This window comes from Mytilus galloprovincialis, chromosome 5 (assembly GCF_965363235.1).
Source record: "Mytilus galloprovincialis chromosome 5, xbMytGall1.hap1.1, whole genome shotgun sequence".
NCBI lineage: Eukaryota > Metazoa > Mollusca > Bivalvia > Mytilida > Mytilidae > Mytilus > Mytilus galloprovincialis.
In genome coordinates this window covers 26,735,847-26,759,275 of record NC_134842.1, presented here as the reverse complement: position 1 = coordinate 26,759,275, position 23,429 = coordinate 26,735,847, and the positions used below count along the sequence as shown (strand labels likewise).

The 23,429-nt window shown below is 32.1% G+C and overlaps 2 protein-coding genes across 3 annotated transcripts in view; both read left to right on the top strand.

Moving 5' to 3' along the window:
* Positions 1-15,063, top strand: part of LOC143075499 (uncharacterized) — a 41,926-nt gene extending 26,863 nt beyond the window's left edge. Inside the window, exons 5-9 of one of the 2 annotated variants that reach the window (XM_076250930.1) lie at positions 10,785-10,889; positions 11,212-11,332; positions 12,586-12,713; positions 13,254-13,485; positions 14,827-15,063. In XM_076250930.1, the coding sequence (XP_076107045.1) occupies positions 10,785-10,889; positions 11,212-11,332; positions 12,586-12,713; positions 13,254-13,485; positions 14,827-15,028 (788 nt within the window). In that variant the 3' untranslated portion in view covers positions 15,029-15,063. The other variant, XM_076250931.1, reaches the window with a different exon arrangement.
* A 223-nt stretch (positions 15,064-15,286) lies between these two features.
* Positions 15,287-21,668, top strand: LOC143075504 (uncharacterized). The gene is made up of 5 exons (XM_076250938.1): positions 15,287-17,024; positions 17,850-17,970; positions 18,694-18,809; positions 19,487-19,745; positions 21,282-21,668. The coding sequence occupies exons 1-5, from the start codon at positions 16,643-16,645 to the stop codon at positions 21,499-21,501; spliced, it is 1,098 nt and encodes a 365-aa protein (XP_076107053.1). The 5' UTR covers positions 15,287-16,642; the 3' UTR covers positions 21,502-21,668.
* Positions 21,669-23,429: the final 1,761 nt, after the last annotated feature.

Genomic DNA, 23,429 nt, shown 5'->3' with positions numbered 1-23,429 from the left:
GGATCACCTTACCCCAACTTTGAAACTCCAAAAAAAAGTTCCCTTACTTTACCCACCTTGGTCTTTTGGATCAGGCAACCTTAGGCAATTGCATATAGATTTATTACGGATTATTGTCAGTTTACATAAGCTTGGATCTAAATAAATTGATGTTTAAATTAACGAAAGTTCTTATGACAAATCGTTTTTAGTTCTATATGTTTTCTATATATGTATATACTCTTACACTGATCACTCTTATCGAAATGTAGTAAATACATTACTACAGTGACTATTTACTTTTAAATAATTAGATGAACTAGGTACATCTTTGACGAAAAGTGCATATAATGGGTTTGAGCTATTATTGATTTCTTTTCAATCGTATATATAAGATTGAAGATATAATTGTATCACTAGCAATAAACCCATCTTTAATCATAGTGAAAAGAGAAAGGGTTAATTAAAAAGAATTTTAAATGCAGTTTAAAAATAAAAGTTGCATTAAATACACTAATAAATAATTAACTTTGTCTGTGTTAAAATGGAATTGCATTTCATCTCCCTACTGTAGATTATTTGACATCAGATTTATAAGTACGTGCCGTTTTATTGTAGGTCTTCGGTTTAAGGTCATGATCAAATTGGCGCGGTTTTTTTCATTGTTCGCTGGCTTATTATTCACTTGACTTATTGTTCACTAGCTTGCATCTTATTGTTCGTTAGCTTGAGTCTATACCATTATTTTCTATAAGTATATAATTATAAACTATAATACGTCCAGTAAAAACAATAAATAAGAATTAGAATATTTATTATTCATATCAAGAGCCCTAAGTGATGGGCAACATTTCATGTTCCTTGCGTCGTAACTACAAACCTCTTCCTGTTTCACGATTGTTACCTATTGAATTAGACTATTTACCAGACTTTAGTAATGACTTGAACCACACGACGGGTGGCACATGTGGAGCCGAGTCTGCTAACACTCCCGTATCACTTGCGATCATCCCTAGTTTTTGGTGGAGTTCGTGTTGCTTAGTCTTTATTTTTCTGTGTTGTGGGTTGTGTGCTGATACAAAAAGTATTTGTCTGTTTGTCTTTTTCATTTGTAGCCAGGGCGTTGTCAGTTTTTTTCAATTTATGAGTTTGACTGTCCCTTTGGTATCTTTCATCCTTCTTCTATAATATTATGAGATGCAATTAATGTAATTAAATAATTCCTTCAAAGCCAATAAAAGCATTTGTTAATATAAAGAGGAAATGAATGTTTGTATTATGGAAAATAAAACAAATATTGTGAGTGCTGCAACCATAGTTCACTATTTTATTAGCTAAACCATATGGCAAGCCGTTGTGCTATTAATTCGTACTTAAAGATATCTCATAAACTTTATAAGATATCTCATAAACTTTATAAGATATCTCATAAACTATATAAGATAACTTATTAACTATATGAGATATCTTATTAACTATATAAAATATCTTATATAAAAATTGTTTATAAGAAATCTCATATACTTTATAAGATATTTTATAAACTTTAGAAGATGTCTTGTAAATTATATAAGATATCTTTTAAATTTTAGGAGATATCTTATTTAGTTTTAAAGATATCTCATAAACTTTATAAGATTTTTTATATAGTTTATTAGATATCTTATATAACTTATAAGATATCTCATATAATTTATCAGATATCTTATATAATTGTCTTTATAAGATATCTCATAATCTATATAAGATATCTTATAAACTATATGAGAAATCTTATAAACTATAAACGATTTTATAACCTTTATAAGATATCTTATAAATTATAGAAGATTGCTTATATAAAAATTGTTTATGAGATGTCTCATATACTTTATAAGATATCATATAAACTTTAGAAGATATCTTATAAAGTTTATAAGATATCTTATAAAGTTTATAAGATATCTTATAAAGTGTATACGATATCTTATATCACATTAAAGATATATAATATTATATATGAGATGTCTTATAAAAATGAAATTATATTAAGATATGAGCTGCGTCGGACAGAAATCGACCTTATGCGAATGCATATTTACATGTACATGGATACAACTTTGATTGGTTTTAGGAGCATTCAACATGTTTAAAAACGTAAGAAATGATGCATTTTGTTTGTTTTATAGGTTTATAATATAACAACTCAATTTTCAAACATTTACAGACTTTTGACAATGATTTGATTTTCAGCCGAAATTTGAAACCAGATATGTTGATATTCACTTGCATAAGGTCGATTTCTATCCGACGCAGCTCATATCTTATATATTAAAGGAGATATCTTATACATTATATAAGATATCTTATATATTGTAGGAGATATCTTGAAATTCGAATAGATAGTAAAACGGCTTGCCATAAAACCATGATATTAATGTTACGACCGGTCAACAAATTCTTGAAGGAACAGATAAGAGTACCTATAAGGATCTTGTATCTTCCTTCTTCTGGGGGTCTTATGCTATTTCCTGTAGTACCACCATTGCATATATCAAAAAATCTGAAAGAAAATAGTCATGTCGAGATCATTTAGAGTGATTAAACAGTGTATGTGTTAGGGTGAATTATTGAAGTTATGCATTTGCCAACCTTATTTTAAGAGGTTCGTTATACATGAAAGGCAAGCCAGCAATACCTTGTTTTGTTTAAAGGACATATAGAGAAATATGCTAGACCTACGAGTATCAAGCTACATGTACCCAGCAATTATCATCCTTCAATTCTCTTAATATCAAAAAGCTATCCTGCAATTCTCCATCATGCAATTTCGTTATGAAATATACCTGAGCGACATTTTGTATGGTTGTTTTTGACATTTTATTCTAAATAAAAACATAAGTAGAAACCAAACCTTTTCATATCCCATCAACACATTTTCAACTTATGTTGGTAGATTTCTGACACACACACACACACATGTATTAACGATTTTGTTACAAAAAATTAACAATAAAAATGTTTCGGACTAAATTATTCGGATTTTATAAATCCATACACTAGAAGTAAAGCAAAATATATCTTAGTCATAAAGAACTGCCAAAACAATCAGTTCGAACGGTACCCCAAATGCGTATTTCATAGAATTTGACTTGTTATCAATGTTTCGGACGATATTTTACGTCCTTCAAGAATTCATACACCAAAAATGCGAAACCATCCCGTTGTAGTACTTTCCCATAGCTATTCATTAAGAAAGGGGCTATACATGCAAGTCCCGGTTTTAAAGAAAGTCCGATACAAATGCAAAAAAAATAATTTTCCGTTGTCGTTAATTATGTGTTGAAATTAATTCAGACTTCGAATCTTTATTTGTTTCAGGTGAAAAAACTAAACATGAAAAAGCAGCCAATTATTTTATGTCTAAAAACGATAAAATCACATAAGACTCAAACGTTCAAAAAAAAAAATTAGAAACAAATTAATAAATATAATTAGACAGCGGCATTCGACAATCCAGGGCTTGTAATTACAGAAACAATGCCGGAATTGATAATGAAAAAAAATATATCAAAGTTCGACTATCATTGTTTAAAAAAGATTTAAGTAAGTTGAGCCTCTGTGGTGGCTAGATGGGCATTGATTTTAAAAAAGATATATTTTAGTGGCGAATAGCCTCGATTAACATTTTTCAATGAGCTGGGTCTGAGTTTTAACTTTGCCGTATGGATATACCGATGAGTACCGAATGAATGGAAAATATTGAAAATTCGCTATGAAGTCAACTTTAAACCTCTGTGGTGGCCAGGCGGGCTATGTGGAATAGCATGGGATAATAACTTACAAATGATCAATATGCGGTTCGTGTGAAAAAAAACTGTAAAGGTGGAACTTTGAACATCTGTGGTGGCCAGACGGCACTGGATCCCTGAAAAGATCTTATTTACGGCAAAGTTCCGAATCGTACCTAGTTCATTTCAAAGGTGTTGACCGAGGCTATTCGCCACTTAAATGTTTTTTTTTCTGAAATCGGGGTCCTTCTGGTCTCGACAGAAGTTATAAGTTGACGTTGGCTTATTTTCAATTCAAATCAAAATTCGGTACTCATCGGCATACATGTATCTCTATGACAGAGTACCGAACGGGACCTAGCTAATTCTAAAGGTGTTGACCGAGTCTAAATGCCACATTAATATTTTTGGGTATTCATTAGTATACGGTAAAAGGATATATATATATATATATATATATATGTGTGTGTCACGATATCACAGTAGCATGGGTTCGAATCCCGGCGAGGGAAGAACCAAAAATTTGCGAAAGCAAATTTACAGATCTAACATTGTTGGGCTGATGTTTAGACGAGTTATATATATATATGCTATATATTTATATAATGGTCCGTGTTGGAAGGCCGTACCGGTTGACCTATAATGGTTTACTGTTATGGAGAGTTGTCGCATTGGCACTCATACCACATTATATATAAATGTGTGTTTGTATATTAGGGGGATAAAAGGGGTATAAAGATGTCCTCGAAGCTGACAGTTTTATCACTCTTTTAATGTCTTCTTTTGTATAGGGGTTAGAAATAATAACTTGACAATGGATTTAGTAGTTTACATTAACTTCGTGGTATTATGACTTTAAGAAATGGAACTGGGTATGTGGAAATGGGGGTGGGGGTTCATTGTAATGTCAAGATGTAAACATATATCTCAAGCTTATTTATCCTTATGACAGACTAAACGTTCTATCAAAATGTCTTTATAATACAATAACGACTATAGCTGATATAGCATTACCAATATACACACTATTGTTTTATTAAATGAAAAAAAAAATGGTGAAAAAAGGGGGAGGGAAGTTTCGTCATTTAAGGCGTTCTATGGATTCTTGTAAATGCAACTGTTGGTATGTTACAAGTGTGCAGACTTTATATTTTTTGGTGGAATACCAACCCTATCCATAGCAATGAACAAAACAGAAGAGTTTTCAACATTGTAGAAATTCGTCTGCTAAGCGGAAATACGAGTTGAATATAAAAGGCTCAACAAAAATGATACGGATACGTAAATACGCATATATATATATAAATATATATTTACTAGAACAAACCTGTGATTCGCGGGTCTGTGACTGAATTAAAGAATACAACTATGCGTAAGCCTTATAAGTATTGTCATCTGATAAAGTCATGTCGATTATAAGATACACAGTTTTTTCTGCTTTCAACATCTTTCTGTTTGGACCCGTCGACCTGGAACTGATCAATTATTGGTATTAATAATTTTATTTGGAAAACAAAAGGGCCTGGAAAGGAGTATGTTTTAATCAACAACATTGTCCTTTATGAGTTATAAATAAAGTTGAGTTCTTTGATTCGCTTTTTTACGTCATTTCAACAAATTGAAAATTGTACATGCTGTACTTATACGCCTTATTTTAAGTCCAGATTTTTTATTGTTCGTATTGTCATCTTAGAAAGTCATGCTGATAAAAGTACTACAAGTAGTACAAGTACTACAATGGGGAACAGTAGTAGTGTCAACCCTGTGATTACGACCCGTGTATATAGCAAAATCCTAAATACAGCGTTTGGTGGTGCGCCTGTCTGATGCGGAACGTACAGATAAGTTAATAGGTAACAGGTGAATATACTATTGGTATCGGTATCGGATTCGACCCGGAACTTCTTAATTATTGGCAATATTAATTATGTGGAAAACAAAAAAAGGGTCTGGAGTGGTGTAATTTTTAATCAACAGCATTGTACTATATTAGTAATATATAAAGTTGAATTCTTTGATTCATCGTGTTTACGTGATGACGGCTGAGAAAATGGACCTCGTAATTTTAGTATTATAGATATATATTTAATATACTAGAACATACCCGTGATATTACGGGTCCGTGACTGAGTTAAAGTATATAACTTTGCGCAAGCCTTATTTTAGTATTAGTATTGTCACCTGATAAAGTCATGCCGATTATAAGATACACAGTTTTTTCTCTGCTTTCAAATCTTTTTGTTTGAACCCGTCGAACTGGAAATTATCAATTATTGGTAATATTAATTATTTAGAAAACAAAAGGTCCTAGAATGGAGTACTTTTTTAATCAACAGCATTGTCCTATATTAGTTATAAAAAAGTTGAATTCTTTGATTCGCTGTTTTACGTCATGCCCTCTAACAAATTGAAATGTATATAGCATATTAATCCCGAATACACCGTTTGGTGGTGCGCCTGGCAGATGCGGAACGTACAGATAAGGTAATAGGTAACAGGTGAATATACTATTGGTATCGGTATCGGACTCGACCCGGAACTTCTTAATTATTGGCAATATTAATTACGTGGAATTAAACAAAAGGGCCTGGAGTGGTGTTATTTTTAATCTACACCTTTGTACTATATGAGTTATATATAAAGTTGAATTCTGTGATTCGTCGTTTTTACGTGATGACGGCTGACAAATTGGACCTCGTAATTTTAGTATTATAGATATATATAACGTTATGTACAATTATCCCATTATACCAGCCCAATACTATAGTACAGACTAGACTACCCTTTAATAATGAGAAATCTGGAAGCTAAAGTATCCCGATGAACTCATCGGTCGCCAAATATGACCGAAATGGTTAACATAGAATACGATTGAAACTTATTTGTATATAGAAAGACCTTAAAATTAGACATTTTGATTAAGAGTATCTGACGTGCGCTTACATACTAGGAATTTGAAGGACGTCTCATTTTAACAATTGAAGGACTCCTTATTAGCGATATTGTTTAGCTATTCAACATATATGTATCCTGGCAGATTTTTTATTTCATTATTTTGGTCTCTAACATCACTGAAGAGATATATATTGCGGATATGGCTGGTGCGATAAATTGGTACCGCTAATGCTTACCCTTCCTTAAAACCATAAATCATCACAGTTTTTACAGGATTCTTGTTTCTTTTATTTTTTAAAGTTGTAGTTTGAGGACTGTTGTGTGTATTTTTTTTATTTTGACTGTGGCTTTGTTGATTGGTTTCAACCTGTTTTAGTGTTATAACCTCTTTGGGAAATTCCTCCTCTCTCTCTTATATATGATACCATAATGAGTATATATTAAAATATTAGCGTTCATATGTACATTTATGTGGATACAATGTTAAATCAAAATAAACATAATTAGTAGATGAGTAAAAAAAAATGAAGAAATAGAAAAAGTAATTTAGGAGATATAAACAGGAAAAGTATAGAAGGCAATATATAGGGATATTTGTACGTGTGCGAGGTTGGAATATTTAAGTGTTGTACTTTTTTTACACAACAGACAACATTATAGATAGTGTTATATAGACAACACGTTTATTCATTCTTACTACTAGTTGTAAGTTAGGCTGTCATCCTCAAATGTGTTAGTAATGGTGTACCTTCTGCAATTTGTTGAATACAAAGGATATTCAAAGATTCAGACGAACATCATCGAAACAGCATAATGGTTTGGAAATTGATCAAATCAAATAATATTGAAAATCTAAAAATGTTTACCGCGCTAAATATCATATATGACTATCATACAAATAAGTCAGAAACTCCACTGTTGTTTAGTAGTTTTTTTTCTCTGTACATCATTTGTTTGTCGTTTACAGTTTTGTATAAAATCAATCATGTCATTGGGTGTTCTCCTTTGAATTGTTTTATTATTTTGGCAAATGGTGTCGACGTGTGTTGCATGTGTTTATAGTAAGCTTACACACACAATTTCTTCTTTCCGATTGTGACATATAGTCACAATTTGCATTAATTTTGTAGCTAGTTTTTTAGATAACACTTATTAATCTTTAAATTTCGGAATGTCTACAGCAACTATTTCCAAATGGCGTACACCTTTACTTTAAAAAAAAAAAAAAAAAAAAAAAAAAAACGTTTGAGGCTATTCAAGTAATGAAGATACTTCGGGAAACACAACAGCATTGACAGTCAAAAAGTTACATACTCGAAAATAGGGGGAGAGTGATTAAAGAGATACTTAGCATTTACTTGATTTTCCTAACGAAATAGATATGTACAATATTTTAAATGTAGAAAGAGCCATTTCCAAATGTAAAATACACCTTTTAAGGTAGGTTGATGGTAAACCGCCATCTTGGATTGTACAAACACAGTACGAAATCGGTCTAGTTATTTGCCCAAATCAGCAAATTTGGAAACAGATTTGCAATTTTATGGTTAAACTGTTTATTTATATAAAGAAAACTTGTTAATTTATTGTATTATCCAAAATATTTTAACAAATATCAACCTTTTTGGTTTTTAAAATCATTTTTTGCAAAAGAGCCATTTAAGGGGAGATAACTCTTTTAGTACAAAATTTATACTAGGCTAAAATGGATTTTTTTTATTTTTTATTGTGACAAAAAAACAAGTTCGGTGACATCATGTTTTCTTTTTATTTTCTTAAAGCATATTACGAAACCTATCTTCTCACAATTTATTTCAAAATTCTATCTCATAGAACTTTTTTTATGCACTCTTATGTGTTTTTCCATGAACAAACTAACCAAATTTAGGCAATTTTCAACGACTCATAGCTTGAAAAACAGCGCGGTGAACCATACTTTTTATTTTATTTTTGAAAAAAGCATAGTAAAATCTTTATAATGGCAAATTATAAGAAAATTCTGTTTCAAAAAACATTTACTTATGATCTACCTTAAAGAAGCATTTGAAATAAAGACAACAACAGTGATTATTTTCAAGTTGATCAAGTCTGTAGGGCGGAAAAAAGAAGTTGTTATTTGTTTTCTTCACTAAAATGAAATACTTTTTAATAATACTAATCCGTAAATGTGATAAAATGTTAGGTATACTTTTTTATTAATAGAGTATGTATGTACCATCAAAGAAAGATGACTGTATCCCGGGTTACTACTCCTGAAAAAGAAAAAGGAATAAAATCAGATCTTGAACTACATGTCGCGGTTATCAGGACAGTAGAATTTTTCATATGAATATGTGATACAAGTGGAAAATATCAACGAATTAACATTTTTTTTATCATAATTAGTCATAACTGTGTGAATAAATGTGTATTTACAATAAGTATTATTTTAGTAACAAAACTTATTATCTATCTTGTTTTAAGTAAGCAAGTAAGAGAAATTGTCTAAACGATCGAGTGCAGCAACCCGAAAACACGTTGAATGTGTCTGAAACTTTAGGCAGAAAGATTTTGCTAACCTGATGAACATTTTAACCCTTGTTAGATTGGCTCTAAATGCTTTAGTTTCAGAGATACAAGCCCAAATCTACATTTAACCCCTCCCCCCCCCCCCATTATGTTCAAATTTTTTAGACATGGCGGTCATCTTCATTATTGGGCGTGTCAAGGGGTACTATTTTTTAAAACTAGTTACCATAAGGATGGTTTGGGCCACATGTAATTTTATTTTGCCAGTAGTTTAATTTTTTTTCAAAGTGATGAGAAGTGCTTATATAAAAAAGAAGGTGTGGTATGCTTGCCAATGACAAACATTTACAACTATAGGTCACCGTCAACAATGAGCAAAGCCCACACCGCATAGTCAGCTATAGAAGGCCCCGATAAGACAATGTAAAAAAATTCAAACGAGAAAACTAGGTGAGATAAAAAAAACAAAACTGACAAAAAGCAATGAACAAAAGGCAAAAGTGTCGGACAAAAAGCAAAATTATCGGACAAAAAGCAAAACGGACAAAAAGCAACGGACAAAAAGCAAAAGTTTCGGACAAAAAGCAAAAGTTTCGGACAAAAAGCAAAACGGACAAAAAGCAACGGACAAAAAGCAAAAGTTTCGGACAAAAAGCAAAAGTTTCGGACAAAAGGCAAAACGGACAAAAAGCAACGGACAAAAAGCAAAAGTTTCGGACAAAAAGCAAAAGTTTCGGACAAAAAGCAAAAGCGGACAAAAAGCAAATTGCGGACAAAAAGCACCGTATCATACGCCTGACCATATTTGTTTGTCTGTAGAAAATGTTAGTGTACGTCTGACCATATTTGTTTGTCTGTAGAAAATGTTAGTGTACGCCTGACCATATTTGTTGTCTGTAGAAGGAAACAGAAATGTTGAAACATCTTTTTTTTCAAATGTTGTGCTTTCATTTAAGAATTGAATGCTTCTTTTTGTAACTTCATTGGAGTGTAAAAGCGTTGACCGAAGTACATTTTGAATGAAGCGCGGAAGCGCTTTATCTAAAAATGTGCGCACGGTCAACGCTTTTACAACCCTATGAAGTTACAAAAAGAAGCATTCAATACTTATAATTACATTTTTTAGCTATGATCATGAAAACACGAATTTATAATTGTTTTATTTAATTCACCTGTGCACTTTATTGTGGGACCACGTGTTATCATGAATGAAAAGTTTTATTGAGTATAATGCAGTTGCTTAAGGAATAACACGTGGTGTGCAGTTAGCCATTCAGAATTAAGTATTATAATGAAACATACATCTAATGTAATTATAAATGCATATAACATCATACTTTCGTGGAAGTAAAATGTAACATTGAGGATGGATAATGACTTTTAATTATAGTTTATTGATATAATATATAATTTTATGTTATAGATTATAAATGATATTTTCAAGTTTTTCTCACCGTAGAACACCCCGAGGTGCGTTCTACGACAAGAAACCCCTTAAAATATGCGTTAACTGACGTACATGTATATACCGTCAAGAAATATTAGCTTTTATAAAGGTTTACAAAATTTAGAATCATATTTTACCGACCACACATTATAAAAGTAAAATTATATATATTTATTTTTATTTAGGTCCCAAAGCAATATCTTGGGTCAGAATCAAACAAGATCCGTACTCTATAACGTACCTAGGAAGCCGGAGTGTGGTAAACAATTGTCCTTCTCTTGTGTCCGAAGGTATGTTTAGCTGATGGCTTTAAAAATGAATGATATCTAACAGTTTTTGTAATGTATTAGTATATTTGCTGTTGTATTAAACGTTTACTTTCCAGTACAAAAATAGAAAAGAAAATGAATAAGTTTTATCTTCAAATAATTAAATATCATCAATATTTTTAAGATGTCGCGGTTTTTATAGCACGATCGTAAAAATCACAATTAGATTTTTTCAATATTTAATGATGTCGCGGTTTTTATAGCACGATCGTAAAAATTACAATTAGATTATTTTATAACTTCGAATGAATTTTTTTTTGATTTTTCGTTTCGTAATTTTCAGCTTTACATCACCATCCAGCATCTTTCATTCCTTCCAATACCATACTGGATATGTCTGTAGATGTTACATACACACCATCCAGTATTAGCTTTATTTCATGTTGTAAGACCTATGTTTACAAGTAAGTTTTACTTTCATCCCTTTACCTGAAAATCTATTCCTGTAATCACTTTACCTAATTGTCTATTCCCGTAATTGACCCTATAATTAGATATCCCTTTTTAGATCATCTGGCCTGAAGGGCCAAGTGAGCTTTTCTCATCGTCCGTCGTCCGTCGTTCGTCGTCGTCGTTAACTTTTTACGCTTTGAACTTATTCTAGAGAACCACTAAATAGAATAAAACCAAACATGGCATGAAAGTTCCTTATGAGGTGCTGACCAAGTGTTGTTACTTTGTAGCCTATCCGTCATCCAAGATGGCCGCCAGCGGAGGGACTTAGTTTAACATAGGACCCTATGGGAAATGCATACAAATGGCTTTTTTAAGAGAACCACTGAATGGAATGAAACTAACATAGTATGAATGTTCCTTATGAGATGTTGACAAAGTGTTGTTACTTTGTCGCCGATCAAACATCTAATACGGCCGCCAGTTGGGGGAATTAGTGTAACAGAGGACCCTATGGGAAATGCATACACATGACTTCTTTAAAGGAACCACTAAATGGAATGTAACCAAACATAGCATTAATGCTCCTTATGAGGTGCTAACCAAGTGTTGCTACTTTGTAGCCGATCCATCATCCAAGATGGCCACCAGGAGAACTTGTTTTAACATAGGACACTATGGGAAATGTATACAAAAGTCTTCTTCTAGAGAACCACTTAATTGAATGAAACCAAACATAGAATGAATGTTCCTTTCCTTAGGAGGTGCCGGCCAAGAGTTGTTACTTTGTAGCTAAATTTTTATCTTTTTTTATATGATTTCAAAAACCCAAAGAAGAGTCAGGTGAGCGATATCATACCTAGGCTCTATCACTAGCATTGTAAATCAAATCCACAAAAAAACAGTCAAGAAAAGTACCTGAATTTTTCTCTTGCATACATTTTTGGCAATAATTGTGTTTTTTTATGAATAGAATTTTTAAAAATATCATGTTCTTTCTTGTTTCCCGTAGGTCATCCTGTATGATATTTACACACCAAATGGTTTAATAAATTGATTGATTAACGTTTTTACTGTTTAACGTGCCAATAAAAATAGCTCATGCATGTTCAGGAAGACCGTTTAACTTGATGATAGCTCGATCAATTCTATTTTATTATTTTATATCGTGCACAACCACCATCACTTTACATATATTACCTAATGATTTAAACAGTTTTTCATTTTAATGAATTTGTACATGTTTATGCCTATCTGATTCCAGTGAGAAGTCGTTTTCGATCAATCCTATTGGAAACAGCACTGTAAAAACAGCACATGTCCGATCATCAGCAATCCCTTCTGTCTCTCTTTCTAAACGAGATTGGTACCCTGAGGCAATCAAGTTTGCAGGTAAACATTTCATTAAATGCGTTAGTTTTTCAAGCCCTAACCAACGCTTAGTCCAATAATAGGTAAGAATTGGCATACTCAGGATGAATTCAATATACTTATATAGTCCAGTGGCAAGTATTTAATCCATAATCAAAGCGATATTACAGGTTTTCAAATGGTTACTGCTAGGAAAATAGTTTTCTTGATTCAACTTTGTCAGGAACGTTGAAATCCCAAACATGTTATCAAACGATCTATTATAAGTACCTGAATGCTTAAAGACTTATACAAATGAATATCTATACCTCCTTAGAACTTAAGTGGTTAGAACAACATCAATTATAACTGTCTTTCGTCAAATCCAGCACATTTTTTTTATAAATCGATCGCGAATTCAAATGACTTTCTCCTAGCACGACCAATGAATCGTGTTTGGAAGAAACCTCTACAATCTAGCGGACAAGGACATATATCATCATATTTATGTATACGTACATGTATTCATTTCATATCAATTATTTTATCTATTTTATGGAATGAATTATTTAATCGTTACAGACAATGAACTGTATACCCTAATGATGGTAGATCCTGATGCAGGATCCTCTCCATATCTTCACTGGCTAGTACTGAATATTCCCAAAGGAAACGTCAACGATGGTGTTTCTGTACGAGAATATAAAGGTCCAGCGCCACCTAGTGGTGTCCACACATATTACTTCCTCCTTTATAAACAGACCGCCAAAATTAATCCTTCTGTAATTGGCAATTATACAACATCTTGTTCTAGGTAAGAAACTATGGCAAAAGACTGACAATACCTGTCTTTGAAATCGAATGATTTGTTTTCTCTGATATACCTATCTGATAATTTTGATTTAGATATAGTGAAATCGTAAACCTTTCTAAAAATAAGTATGATTGCTAATCGATTTAAAAATAACAAGACTGTTATAAATTAGTGTTATATGAATAACAGAATTGAAAATGGAGAAAACAACTTACGATCTCGAGCACTTATTTTATGAGAAATAAACCAAAATGATTGGAGATTTGCACGTTGGGAATTGATTCTCTAGATACATTTTCATACAAATAATATCGACAGCTGTTTTCTTTCGAATGCTATGAAAAAAAGAAAAGAATTTTATAAGATTTTCAAATATAGCCTTTTAAACTATAATTGAAAAAAAATATGACAAGAAAATTAGGGCTTAGTGGGTGAAAATTTAAATGATAATACATGGATTAAACCAGAGTATTCCGAATACCTGACAAAAATTCAAACACATAAGTAGCAAACATCCTTATATCACGGTTTACTTACTTTAATAAGAAATGAGCAAAGGTAATGAGTAAAATACCGAAAACTCGTAAACATGAAAGAAAAATCGATATTTCAAATTGTAAACAAAACACATGCGAGTAAAATGGATGCGACAATGACGTAGAGACAAACCTCACTGAACCAGACCTCGGTGAATACTCTGATGATAAAACATTCAATCACAATCTTTTCGGTTGTATAATGTACACTTAACAATTATTAGTCTTGTAACAAATTCGAAAATAAAACGACTTTGATGAAATAAATAAAAAAAATAAAATAAAGTTAGGCCAACAATAGCATTTAAGGACGAGTGCAGGCCGTTTCTATTGAAACTGCCTCTTCTAATGAATACTTGAATGACAAAAGACGTCAAACAACAAACCTGGTTGAACGTAGCATTAGGGGAAACGCTAGTGAAATATGATTAAATGTACGAAAAGACAAAAATGTAAAAGTAGAGTTCTAATTAATGTTTAACAATATTTTGAAAATAAAGAAAAATACTGCCAATGTGTTCATTTAACAATATTTTGATTCATATTTATTCATATGCATGTGTGTTTACCGTTATCAAAATACCATTTTGTCAGGGTCCAACACAAAATTTAACATGAATAAAGTTAAAAAAAAAAAAGAGAACATACATAAATCAAATAAATCAAAAGCATACAAAATGACAATAAGATATGTGCGCATCAATTCCAGATTCATTTTTAATATATAATCTTATTTGTAGATGTGGCTTTAAGATCAGTAACTTTCAATGCTAGACTCATTTGTAATATATAATCTTTTTTGTAGATGTGGCTTTAAGATCAGCAACTTCGTAAGTAATAACCATTTGGAACTTAAAGGCGCCAGTTGGATGCTGTCATCACATGACGAATACGTCCGCCATCTTCACGTAGACGAGAGTAGCAAGGACAGGACACAGGTTTGTTCTGGTCAGTCAGGATTTCCAGCTTCATGTACTAGTGTTGGTTCGTCCGTCACAGTTGGATGAAATGGAATGTATTTTTAAATAAAATTTCTAATGTCTTCTGCATCTTTATTGTCATCGATAGAACTTTGAATTATTCATATTTGAATATAGATTAAGAAGGGTTTGTTTTAATTTGTAAACTATCAAGGACTAAATCACAATATAAAAAAAGAAGATGTGGTATGACGGCCAATGTGACAACTATTCACGAGAGAATAAATGACATAGAAATTAACAACTATAGGTCGGTCACCGAACGGCCTTTAACAATGAGCAAAGCCCATTCCGCATAGTCGGCTACAAAACATAGAAGAAACGTGTTTTTCAAAACCATGCGCTTTACAGTTATGTTTTATAGCATGAAAGTTATGAAACAATATGAGCTACCAAACACTACACATTACTTACTTATCTAGTTTACAGAAATAGTCATCTATGTTTCACCGTACATGCTGTACTAGTATTAAACTGTTTTGCTGATAAATAAGAACAGATAGAAAACAAGTGTGTACCCATTTTAAGATTGATACCACATGTACAGTAAATAATGACGGATCTAAGAATAGAAAAAGACAACTTTGGAACAAAAACATTAGAATTACATGAACTGTTACTATCTAGCGAGACCAGCAACGTTGACGCGTAAATCATCGTCAATCTGCAACGCGAGCATCATCCGTAATATACTTGTAAAGTCATATGTCAATATGAAAGTGTCAAATACAAGCTTTTTAAAAAGTAAAATCACAAACATACTGAACTCTGTGGAAATTTCAATCAAAAAGTCCCTAATCATATGGCAAAATCAAATGACAAAACACATCAAACGAATAACTGCCATATTTCTGACTTGGTACAGGCATTTTCAAATGTAGAAAATGGTGGATTGAACCTAGTTTTATAGCGCTAAACCTCTCACTTTAACGACAGTCTCATAAAATTCCGTTGTATTTACAACGATGCGTGAACAAAACAGACATAATAAATAAAATAGTCAAGATATGGGTACAGCAGTAATCACTGTATTACAATCTTAAAACAAACAATTTTACAAAAAAGCACAAAAGCACAAAAGCATCTATCAATTTAAAAACACATTCATTGCTTCGCGTGTCAAATCACCTAAACTGGATTTTGTTCTAATTCATGAAAATGCTACTATTGTCGAAGCAAACACTAATTCTGTTATGAAAAATGCTTTACAGGAAAAAAATATCGATCACAGAGTTTCAATTTATTACAGAGTTCCCTTTAAAGTAAATTCACAGTCATTGTAGTACAAAAATCTATCACAAAAGTAACTTAGTACATGGGAATCGTTGTTCCTATTTCGAAGAATCAATGAGTTAGGTAAATTTATTTTTATAAAAGCACATCTTTAATTAGTCGTTCACAGAAGAAAAACACCACGATAAAGTTATTACGGAAATAAATGATCCAATAATAAAGAATTGAACAATAACAAGACATTTTTATTGCACAATTAAAACGTATCTCCAAGCCTGAGTGATACCGTCTTTAAGTTCAGGAATGCAGATCAAGTATAGTATATATACAATGTACATAAACACGAAGTCTCAATGAGTTATTTATCGAACAGGTACAGGTGCATCTATCGTTTAAAATTAAAATAAAATGGCGTACAAACTGGTTGCTCTCCTTTGTCTGTTTGGATCTCTTCATGCAGACGATACTTGTGAAGAAATTACAGCACCAATGTGTAAAAATATTGGATATACTTTGACCAGGTTCCCTAACAGTTTCGGTCATGAAAAACAGGATGATGCTGGACACGAAATACACAAGTTTAGCCCACTCATACAAACGGGATGCAGTCCTTACTTACAACAATTTCTGTGTGAGCTGTATATTCCTCAATGCGATCCATCTAAACCCAATATTCCGATTACTTTACCTTCCCGACAACTCTGTGAGAAAGCAAAACAAGGTTGCGATTCAACAGCCTCAGATTTGGGAACCTCTTGGCCAGAGGGGCTAAAATGTGATAAATTTGATAGTGAGTATTTCATTAGTAGAATTTAGAACTGAAATAAATGAGAAGCGAATATCCAAATAATAATATGTAACAATGTCTGTGTTTGTCGTTGGTTCATGTCTGTCATATTTGGGTTTTTTTTCGTGAATTGTTTTGTCATTAATAAAGCCGTGAGTTTTCCCAATTAAAATGTATCATATTTTTTATGTCGGGCCTTACAGAGCCGACAACACGGTATGCGTTTTTCTCGGTGCTTGTAGTAGTCTCGAACATCTTAAGTTTTTTACAATAGTGTTCATTTCACACATAAAGTCTGTTGTATTCCTGTTAAGGTTGTCTGGTTGGCTGTTCTCATATAATTTCAGGACAACTGAACTGCATTAAAATATCAATAATCTGACAAAACAAAAGTCGAAAGTTAAGTTTTACATACAATATGAGAGCATACGTCTCAATATTAGAATCTTTTCAATATATTTATGTATCACTATATGATCTTACTTTAGTCTATCTTTTTAATGCTTCACATTGTAGTTTATAGGAAAGATTTACCGCTTACCTTGCGGTATGAACATTTTCCATTTATAACTGATTTGTAGTTATTTCCTTGCACGTGTTTTTTGTTTTGTTTTATGGTCTGAAATATCTAATTTCTGAACCAGGCTATCTGAAAACTGGCTGCTCGCGATTGGCTGCAAGCTTGAGTCTGGTAATTTCTATCCGTAACTCGTTCTTTTTTTGTTGAATTTATTTTTATTTCTTATTATTAAAATGCAAATCTTACGGAGAAAAGATGGGTTCTGTGTTGATATCTTTTGCTTATCATGTCTTTGGTTTGTATTTAAGATGACCCTACTTTAGATGAGGATGAGGATGACGAGCAACCTTCATCAACGTTTCAACTAAGTATTAAATATTCCCCTAATGCTATAACCTTTGAATCCTGCTGTCACGTGTATTATTATTCGTAAGTATGATACTAATTACCGATACATTGCAGTTCGTTTAGTGTTGTATGTTTAACTTGTCTTTTAGGTCGGGTATATTTTAACTAAAATTTTCAACATTTATGTAAAATAGGGATTTTTTAAAATTTAAATTTAAAGCTGTTTTTTTTTTGTTTCTATTAATACGAAATGAAAGCAAGTCTAAAATTACACGTATTATAAGTTACATGGTGTGCTAGTGACATAATACGATGTAAATGGGGTAAGTAAATTCCATGTGGGGTAAGAGGGAAGCTAGATTCGGAATATCATTTCCTTTGATCAATATTTCCTGCTGAGGATTACAAAAAACTTTTACGTATCAAATGACAACTTACGAAAAACAGAGGTTCGAACAACTTGTCAAGACCAAATTCAATACTTTAAGACATTTTTTTTAATATTATTATACATTTCAAAGTTATTTAGAACAGACCACTTTATGCTTTTTCCAAAAAGGTGGCATGCATTTAGTATAAAAAAAACCGGGTTATTAAATTAACTTTTAATTTTCAAAGTTATCTGACGGACTTCTAAAATTGTAGAGGTCAAGGTTTAGTAACTTGTGCGCACAAGATAGTAACTTAATGGGGCGCGCAAGTTGTAATTTTATTTTTGCGTGGCACTTCAGGGCTACTGTGTGTCAAAGACGTTTCTTTTAAAAGTTTTAAAAAAGTCTTATAAAAATGTCAATACCTTTGTAGACAAAAGACATTCTTCTTGCCTTCGGATGAAAACGTGATGGTGAAAACAGCAGACGTTAAATCGTCCAATGAGCCTAAAGTCACGTGGAAGAGGGAAAGCGGATCTAGACGAAAAGGTTAATACTTGTAATTTGTATTAAGCAACTGTTGTTGAGGGGCGATAAATAAAACATATACTATGGTGAATAGAATAACAAGTGACGGAATAGCAAAATACAAACCATATTTCCAGAACGTATGAGATTAGCGATACGAACGATGTGATCAAGTAATGATTTCCGGAAGAATACATCATATTGTTAATGACCTTTAAGTCTGGCTACCACAGTGATAAGTAATATTCCATGATCACAAGCCGAAGAAAAACGTGGCTAAACAAACAGAAAAACAAGCCTACCAATATTTTAATAGAAAATATGTGTTCCATTTGTCGTATACGTAAACACGACATCTTCAGACTATACGTCAGGCAATGTTTTGCCAATTTACTCTTATAAGGTTGTCGTAAATATAGAAACACTCACTTTTTTTTAATCCTTACTGCCTATTTAGTGATATAATTGTTTACTTCATTAATGATCCTTTTGATTTGAGGTTACTTTTAATAATGTATACCGGCCGAAAACTATGTTTCAAAATTTTCTTAAACACATCAACATTGTCATATTGTAACTGTATTTATAGTTAAACGTTATATAGCATAATGTACCATTAAAAATATGTCAATTTTGCCAGACTGTGATTATTTTCGCTGCAAATTTTGATAACACTAAACCATTTGCAATTTTTATAGGTGATTATTCGACTTTGATAATGGTAACTGGTTACACGGAGTCTTCTAACAAACAAGACAACCAGCCTCATATGTACACCAACTGGATGGTAGCTAACATTGCGAACGGACAGGTCTCCAGTGGGATAACAGTCAAAGAATACGAGGGTCCACAACCAACTCCTAATACTGACAATAAAGTTTACTTCCTATTATATCATCACTCAAAACCTCTAGAAATCTCTTCATTAGGAAAATGCAGCAATCCAGAAAACTCAAGGTAAAGTTAAACTTTTTAATAATGCTTTTAAATAAATTGGGACTAATACGAATTTGATTTAATGAAATTGCGGAATAAACTTCAATGTTATAAAAATCCTTTTAAACATCTAATTGACCAAAACATACTAAGGGTTATTATGTACCTAGTTTATTGTGTCAAATCCTTAGTTTATTTAGAACACATTTTTTAGGTAGCAGCTGAAGCACGACTCCGGTTGCTGGATTTTCTCGCTGTGTTGAAGATTCATTTGTGACCTTTGGCTGTGTTTCTGTTTTTCTGCTCTTTTGTCGGGTTGTTGTCTCTGTGACACATTCCCCATTTCCATTCTCAATTTTATTTATGTTTAGGCATTATTGATCTGGCAGACCTTAATTAAATCCTCCCAACATTTTCATAAACTAGGTGCAAAGTCAGTTATGATAGGTTATGGTTTAAAACAATAGTGGCTATAAATACCAATGTGCAACAGTCATGTGATTTCATAAAAGAACAGTCATAAATTTTATTGTGACAATGATTTTGCGTTATTGCTAAATGTTGTCTTCCGTCAAATTCTGCATTAAGGAGTACATAGGAAATATTGCTACAGATATTGCAACAAAATATCATTTGGGTTATAATCGTCTGTGACAATCGTTTGATCTGCGATTAGATTTGACATGTTTCAAAAGCTATTGTTTCATACAAAATCACTATACTTTGAGATGGCTTAAATTAGCAAGATCTCTCAACAACACTAAATATTGATTATATGAACAATGATGAAGTAAGACAAACAAATATATATGCGGCTTTCCTGCTTCCTTGTAGGTAAAATTATTGTTTTTCTTTATTTGTTAACATCTACTATATAGAGAAGTACACTTGTATTTTTTGGAATGTCCAGTGGCAAATGTTACATTTTCCAAATCACGTTTTAATCACTCAAGTAATAACGATAAATCTTTATCGAGCATTTTTATGTAGTTTTGACGGAAGCTTTTTTTTTAAATGAAGTTTTTTAAGTGGACACAGTGGCTCTTGGCCAGCATTTTTTTTTTTATCCCTATATATAAATCAGGTGTGGATGCTTTAGGTATATATGAAAATAGGGAGATGTGATATGATTGCCAATGAGACAACTATCAACCAAATTCAAATAAAGATGTTGTAAGAAATCATATGCAACCACACGCCCGATAGTAATGAGAAAAAACCATACCGTGTTGTCGGCTATAAAAGTCCCCATGCTTCCAATATAATCAGATGATCATGCAGATTGTCCAGTTTTAATGGTCCTATATTCTATCTATTCTTTACAGTTATTTGCCCATTATTCTCTTTTCGTGATATTTTAGCACCCCAAAATATTCTATTCCTAATTTTTAGGGCTTTTTCAATTCTTTATGTTTTGGCCCTTTTTCTGCAGTATAAGCATAGTATTTCATATTCTGTAATCACCACTTAGACCCTCAAAATACGAATATAAGACTGTAAACCCTTTTGAAAACTATATTTGAATGATTATAAACATATTCAAAAATATATATTTAGATACCAGCTGGATATAGACGCCATCTTGAAGGATAACAAAATGGACTTAACAGCTTCTAAGTATATGTTAATGGAGATCGACGAATATTCTCGGTTCAAATCGATTCAGGACTCCCATAGGCCCGAATCTGAAGTTTGTAAAGGTGTCATTGGATACCCAAATCTATGTGGAAAGACACTACGAAAAAATGTTCCACTGATCATCAACAGGAAGAGATAGATAAACAATAGATAATGTATATAATAACATTTCAGTTGCGAGTGATATGATCTGTGATACTGGTAACTGTTTTGTGTCACATTGTTGAAATTGAAATATATTATTGTACAGGAATGTTTTGTGTGTGTTTGTTTTAATTATTTACAGAATACAAAGATTATATTGAATTTCATTGAATTTTTAAACGTCAATAAGAATACGATCATTGCGAACGAGTTATTATCAATAAATACTAGTACATAAGATGGTGCCAAAGGAATATCACCTTCCGAAAAAGGAAAATTAACGATAGGAAATGAAAAATCGTCCCTTTTGTCGTGAATTTTTTTGTAGAGTTTTGATTGTCCTCTTAAATATCTACTTCTAGGAAAGTACAGTTATTGCCGTTTATAATTGATTTCTTTAACTTAAGTTCCTTTGACTAAATTACGGAAGCATATTTATGCAATTCGTGATAATTTAAGGACAAATTTCCTCAAGCGTAAATGTTATTTTAGATTATCAATTAAAATTCAATTATAACGGTTACCTACTGAGTCTGGCCATAAACAATACTTCATAACAGTACAAGAAGTAGTCTTATATGAAAGGGGCACACTTGGTTCCCATACGAATACCTACAACCTCTCAATTAACTTAAGCTTTAAAAAAAGGTTACCTATTAGGAATACAAAAGCTATAGAATATGTTTTCATATTTTTTTTTTATGTTTGTCATTTTTTTTATCTCTCTATGGTCATGGTGTAGCAACGACAACGCATGCAACTTCTTCTTTCTTGTTTAAAATTCTTTTCTCCACCATAGATATGCGTGAAATATTTGCCACTATTCGTTCAGAAAGCAACAATCAATCAATCATGACATCTTACAAAAAAAGTAAGGAGTAATGTTTTCCTTGTGAAAACTGCAGACGTGTGAACGTAAACAAAACCATTTAATACTGTTTCCATTTCGTCCATGTTCATTCCATCCCGTAAAATATTTAATTTCATTCCATCCCGTAAAAGTGTCCATGAAGAAATTTAAAACGTCTGTCGAAAATATCCGCGTTTAATTTTTTTCGACAATTTCCGTTATTGATTTCCAGACTTTTACTGTATCTTCATAATGATACAACCATTGAACCGAGTAAAATCAGATGCTTTTACTGAAAATAATGATTATAATCTACCGATTATAAAGAAACCGGGACCACTGAAGGTAATACATAATGTACTGCAAATAATATTGAACCTACTGAACATAATGATAAATGCACTGAATATAACGTTAGAAGCACAGAGCATAATTTAAATACCACTGCAAATAATAATGAAACTACTGAACATAATAACCAAAGCACCAGACATAATACTTCACACATAATGTCGAAACTACTAAACATATTGCATAAAGCACCGAACATATTAAACAATGAACACCAGAAGACAGTCATGGCGTTCCATACTTGACAACAGTGAACATTTACAATTTCAATGTGTTAATGCGAGCTTTATAATTTGAAAAAAATGATATATTATTTCTGTAGAGGATTGTATCAGAAGCAGTATTGGCCACCACGCAATGTTTGTCCTGTATATTGACATCATGTATACTGATACACAATAACTGTCCTGTATACTGATATCATGTATACTGATACACCATTATTGTCCAGTATATTGATAACACGTATACTGATACACCATTGCTGTCCTGTATACTGAAATAATGTATACTGATACACCATTGCTGTCCTGTATACTGATATCATGTTTACTGATTCACAATTGCTGTCCTGTATACTGATATCATGTTTACTGATACACCATTGCTGTCCTGTATACTGATATCATGTTTACTGATTCACAATTGCTGTCCTGTATACTGATATCATGTATACTGATACACAATTGCTGTCCTGTATACTGATATCATGTATACTGATA